Below are 6,000 nucleotides of genomic sequence, written 5' to 3'. Positions count from 1 at the left end.
CCTGATAATATTACTGGCTACAACAATCTGTTAAGGGTAGAATCTTCAAGGAGAACCAGACAGACAGAAAGACGGAGGGACAGACAGACATTTTAATTGGCTCCTCATTCAAAGTGACGTTTTCACAGAGACCATCAGTGAACAGAAAAGAGACATCTGACCAACCTCAGACCCCCCCCCCCAAACGCTTCTCTTCCACCCCTCTTCATCTCCCTTTCTCTCTCATCCCCTTCCTTCTCTTATACCATTCTCTCTTATCCACTTCTCTCTCTCATATCCTCTTCACTTCCCTCTCTCCTCTCCTGTTTCCTCTACCTTTCCCTCTCATCCTTCTGTCACCACCAATTTGTCTCTCTCTCTCTAGACATCAAATGGGGCTATGGACAGCCACGGGGAGCCCAGCACTGGTCCATGTGCTGACTGCAGCATGCTGCCTGGCTCAGGCTGGCTGGCTAGTCCACCAGGGCTGTGTCCCAAATCGCACCCTTTTCCCTATATACTGCACTACTTTGACCAGGGTCCATAGGACGATGGTCAAAAGTAGTGCACTATGTAGGTAATAGGGTGCCTTTCCGGACACACACCTGCTTAGGCCTGATCTGCCTGGTCGTGTCATGGGAGCTGCCCTGGGCTAGGAGCGGGATGGATAGGGAGAGATGGGATAGCTGCAGGTAGATGTATCATGTGACAGCTACAATGGGGTAGCTACAGTTCAACCATGTCAGACCTATGGCTGAAATGTTGAAACTATCAGGAAGTTAATAAATACATAACTTCTTTGTGGGAGTCAGCAAACACACACTAAGCAGACATCTGTCTTTCATGGTATGGATATTTTTTACTGCATTCTCTTTCTTCACACTTTTGTTTGCTTTGCATTCAGCCCCATGCGTGATTCACCATGTTCTATAGAGCAGCACAGTCTGAGTGTATGTGGAGTATATCTATAACCGTGTTCTCTTGGTTGAACCTCTGGGCTCCTCCACATCTCCTTCAAGGCTTTCCAAGGGCCACTCAGCAATTAGCTTTCTTTGATCACTTGCCTAGCTGAAAGATATTGGAGCCCAGGGCCTGTTATCATTTCAGCCTGATGGAGAAATAGATGATTTCCCAAGAGTTCAAAAATGCCTGGTTACAACTGTAAGCTTGGTTCTCTGAAGGAACTGAGTGAGACTGCTCACTCGATGGGGAATCGCTGAAGATACTGAAAGAGAATCTGTGTACTTTCGACATTGGCTCTCTCGACTGAACTTCCTGTCAGGGTATTAGGTTGTAGATCCCATTGTGAGAGAGCACAGAAACACAGGCTAGAGGTCAGTGTACCATCAAAAGAGTTTTACGAGAGAGTTCTACAAAATAGTTTATCAATGAAGACGGCTGTAGAGAACCTTTGAAAAAGGCGAATCTCTTTTTCAGTGTCATGGTCAGATTGACACCCACAGATGAATCCAAATATGAATGCTTCTTCTCCACCAAGGTGGTACATAACCTCATCTATTGGGTCAAGGCTATGAAGAGAGAAAAGAATCTGCACTTATAAAACATCTTACATTGGAATACGTAACGGAGGCTTCCGAAATAAAAGAAAGATCTAACTCTATAAGAAACGGTGTGATTCAGATTCAAAGTGATTCCCTTTGTAGTGTGCAGACAATCAAAATACAAGGTACGTAAAATAAGAGAGGCAACAAAATAAAAAGTCCCCACGCCATGTTTAAAAAACACAAACGCCACTGAGAGTGAATATCTTACGGCCAGTGTGAAATTTTTTTTAAAAAGAAAGTAAAACTCCAAACCAATAACACAAACGAAAGAACAATCACTTGTGTTGGTTGAAGCAATAATGACAAAGGGCACAAGGACACTGTGATGAGGGGTCTGCGTCGGGTCCCATTGGGCAGACGTCAATTCAATACCAATTTCACTGTGGTTCAACGTCATTTCATTGAAAAGAAGTGGAAACACCATTGATTCAACCAGTCTGTGCCCAGTGGGGCGTGTCAGTGTTCCTGGGTCCTGTGGAACTGCGTAGGAGCGAGAGGGGGGGAAAAAGAGCCTGAATGACCGACACAAAAGTGGAGAGAGTGAAAGAAAGAAAGACAGAAAGAGAGAAAACATGGTCAAATTGGGAACAAGGAGAGAGATGAAGAATGTGAAGAAACACTGTGTTGTGGATTTTTTTTCCATGACTGAGTATAAAGCTTTTTTTCAGAGCTACAGGGTTCTATGTTAGACTTCCCATTCCCTCTTCCTGGGGTAGCTAGCAAATCTTCTGATGGATTTGTGTGTGTGTGTGTGTGTGTAAGTGTGTGTTTGTCTCCATGCGTGTGTGTGAGCACACTCTGTATCAACACTGGCCCTCCTCTCCCTAGTCCTCAGTCCTCTCCTGAGAACCAACACAGAGCGGACACAGCTTTTTCCCGCACTTTCATCTCATTGTCCTCAGGAGCTAGTGTTTGTACTGTCTATTCAGTACAGTCCACGTTGTACACCCTGGTTCTGTGAGGGCGGTCAGGTGGATGCGGTCCACTTGTATGGCCGGCTGTGTCTTGAGGCTGGCAGTGGGGTCAGTGTTCTGTGGGCCTGTATTGCGTTGCGGGCACCTCGTCAGGGAGAGGGATTCTGAAATGGAAACCTGATCCAATATAGTAGTAAAACAATAAATCCCACCTCATCCTCAGCTTCCGCTCCCTCCCTCCACCTTGTTTTCTTTAGGCACATGTTACTCCAAACTTCTACAGTGTTGTGTCTAAGTGATTTGCTGGCAACCAAATATCAGGGTCTGCGTCTCAAACAACACCCCAATCCCTGTATAGTGCACTATTTTTGGCCAGCTAGTGCACCACATGAGGAATAGGGTATAATTTCTGACATGAGTCAGAAAGTCTATTTGGGAGAGGGTATGAGTTTGGATAAACTGATCTTAGGGTCAACTATAATCCTCTCACTCCAACTCCTCCTCCCTTTTCTCTGCAGTCTCCGATTGCTCGACCACTTCCTCTTCCTCTGCAAGCCCCGTCTCTTCCCCTTCTGTCTCCTCTACCTGGCCATCTATTGGCTCCTCCTTACTGGCTGGCTCATCCTCCTCCTCGTGGATGGCTGTGATTGGCTCGGCGGGGTTGCTGAGGCAGTTAGGCGCCTCTCTGTCCGGTGTGTCCCGGGTTTCCGAGGCGATGACTCTTGTCCACATTTCGTGGTTGTCCAGAAGGTGCTGAGTGATGGGACAGAACACTCTCCTCCTGCTCTTCTTAAGCTTCACCACGTGCTTCTCTGTAGGGGGGGAAAAAATCCCTCAGAACAAAACCTACTACATCTCTATCCCCTTATACTGTACACGCAAACCCTTATCAATACAACCTCTGGACAGGGGTTACAAAGCAGGGTCTGATAACCTGGGAAGACCAAATACACTTAAGGCAGACCAGGTAGCCTCGTGTATTTGAGGCTTCTGTATCTACTGCTAATTATAAACCGGGTCGTTTGGGTCCTGGATGCTTATTGGCTGACTTGGTTTACTTGTTTACTGTTCTATTAATGTTGGTAGTAGCATTAAGGCACCGCAGTGTTTGTGTAATATGGGCAATATACCTTATTGCTTAAATCCACCACATGCATTATTGATGGGCACTATATCAACAACTCAATACCTGGGCCATTTCAAGCTGAGCTTTGATTTCAACAGGTTTCTGTTAATGGAGTTCTTTCAACTCAAAGAAGTTCAACATGAACGTCAACATGCTCTTACGGGAACTCTCAGAGCTAGTCGACGCATCCTCCTCTGCTGTATCCTCCTCTTCCTCCTCTGTCTCTCGTTCCCCCACCTCCTCTCCCTCCGTCCTCCGTGAGTCGGTGGGGTCGACCCAGTTCCCCGGCATGAGGGCGGCAGAGTCGTAGGAGGAACAGAGCGGCCCCACGATGTGCGTGATGAAGGACTCCTGGAGCTTGGCGAGCTGAGGCGCAGAGCGGTCCATGAAGGGGCTGATGGGAAGGCCCAGACTCGACTCCTCATCGCCCTGAGGAGTGGTGCATTATGGGTAAACATGGCAGAATGTTAGATATAAGCGTCTGAAAACCCACCTCTTCACAAAGTATTTTGTTCCATTCCACAGCACCCCCTTTCAACCCCCCAAAAAAATGATTATAACCTTGATTTTATTAAACACTTGTACTTGTCTTTTCATACTAGCATGGACTTTTCTGATAGCTACTTTACTGGGAATAAATGTACTTACAATGACTGTGATATCTGGTTGTCTCACCTAGCTATCTTCAGATGAATGTAGTGCACTAAGTCGCTCTGGGTAAGCACTTCTGCTGAATGACTAATGTAAATATAATATGAATGACCTCTTCACGTCACCATTTGGCACTGAGGAAAGTGAGTCAATCAATCAATCAACCAACCAATGACATGAGGGAAATTAGAGTCAAATGCAGGGAGTCACAGCTAAGGTACTAATACACAGAGAGAGAACATGACCTTCAGAAATGATGTAAAAACTGCATTCAACTGCATTCTAACTGATGGTAGAAAATACATCAACATTTGTAACTCTCATTTTGTTCACCAGCCCGTCTCAGTCTCCAAACTGGTAAACCAACAGCGCGCAGAGCCTGTGGGATTAGCAACTGAATAATCAAAGCTTCAAACTGGGTCAAGAACATATACAGCAAAAGGCACACGTCTATCTAGCTCGAGGAAGCCTACAAGTTCATCTATAGGTCCAGTATTGGCTGACTGACAAGATCACGTATATATAGCAAAGTAATACATAGCCGGATACATATATATGTGTCTGTTGACGTCAGGGGCTTATACACTCGAAGTGGACCGCAGCAGGCAAGGTCTCTTGTTGCCATAGTAACCAGCGGAGCTTTCGTCAGTCAGTGCAGTGGACTGAAATGAGTGTCTGAAGTGAAGAGGGGGAGAGAGAGAGGGAAAAAGAGAAAGATGCGCCACTCTAGAGGGGCGTATTGAACCATTAAAACATCTTCTAAAGACAGGTGTCAAGGAGAAGGTAAAGTTACAACTCAACCACTGATACAGGGTCAGATCTTTAAGATGTTTTCACTGTGTTAATGGTCAGTGTCAGGATTGTGGGTATGCTCCTACTGACCATAGTGTGTGTGTGTGTGTGTGTGTGTGTGTGTGTGTGTGTGTGTGTGTGTGTGTGTGTATACCTGTGCATGCCTTGACGTATAGTGCAGTCAGTGCAGTTGAGTGCTCTGTGATCTGATGTGTTGCTGCATCTCCATCTATGTGAATGAGGGCTGTCACTGATGACACAAGTAGGTCAGCAAAACTGCAGAACAACAACACTTCCTCTCTCTCTCTCTCCCTATCTTTTCCTCTCTCTCTCTCTCCCTATCTTTTCCTCTCTCTCTCCCTATCTTTTCCTCTCTCTCTCTCTCTCCCTATCTTTTCCTCTCTCTCTCTCTCCCTATCTTTTCCTATCTCTCTCTCTCTCCCTATCTTTTCCTCTCTCTCCTCCCAGTCTTTCCCCCTCTCCCTTTCACTTCCCTGTCTTTGTGTCTTTCACCTCCCTCCCCCTTTATCTCTCTCTCTCTCTCCCTCCCTCTCTCTCCAAGGACACAAGCAGATCTGACATTTGAACGAGGGTTTGGGTTTTATCATTGAGTGAGCTCAGGCTTTGAAGAGACAGACAGACTGCGCTGTCAATCACAGTAGCACTGATGAGAACCTACACCCTTTTGGTGCTCCGATCACTGTAGAGTGACATGTTGTGCATTTTGTTTGTCAACACATCAACAACCTAATTGTCTCTCCATCAATGCCAGGGTTCCCATTTTGAATAGATGATGCATTATGCAGTACATTGCCTACATACAAGGACGGTATGTGTTACATCAACGTTAATGATGAAGACACAGAAGAACAAAAGTAGTTCAACATTTCACATTATTCCTCACAGTCAATGAATAAAACCTCTCATTGAGTTCCCCCAACCAGTCCACGTCTTACATGGTCATCATCAAGCC

The 6,000-nt window shown here is 45.8% G+C and overlaps 1 protein-coding gene across 2 annotated transcripts in view; it reads right to left on the bottom strand.

Moving 5' to 3' along the window:
* Positions 1–259: 259 nt before the first annotated feature.
* Positions 260–6,000, bottom strand: part of LOC112215036 (cGMP-inhibited 3',5'-cyclic phosphodiesterase A) — an 81,602-nt gene continuing 75,861 nt past the window's right edge. For both annotated transcript variants that reach the window (XM_042298064.1, XM_042298065.1), the window contains 2 exons: positions 3,746–4,013; positions 260–3,270 (listed from right to left, as the gene is read on the bottom strand). In XM_042298064.1, coding sequence (XP_042153998.1) covers positions 2,945–3,270; positions 3,746–4,013 — 594 coding nt within the window. In that variant the 3' untranslated portion in view covers positions 260–2,944. The remainder of the gene's footprint in view (positions 3,271–3,745; positions 4,014–6,000) is intronic.

Source organism: Oncorhynchus tshawytscha, linkage group LG15 (genome assembly GCF_018296145.1).
Source record: "Oncorhynchus tshawytscha isolate Ot180627B linkage group LG15, Otsh_v2.0, whole genome shotgun sequence".
NCBI classification, from domain to species: domain Eukaryota; kingdom Metazoa; phylum Chordata; class Actinopteri; order Salmoniformes; family Salmonidae; genus Oncorhynchus; species Oncorhynchus tshawytscha.
Note: the sequence above shows the minus strand (reverse complement) of the source record. Positions and strands in the feature narration are given on the sequence as shown.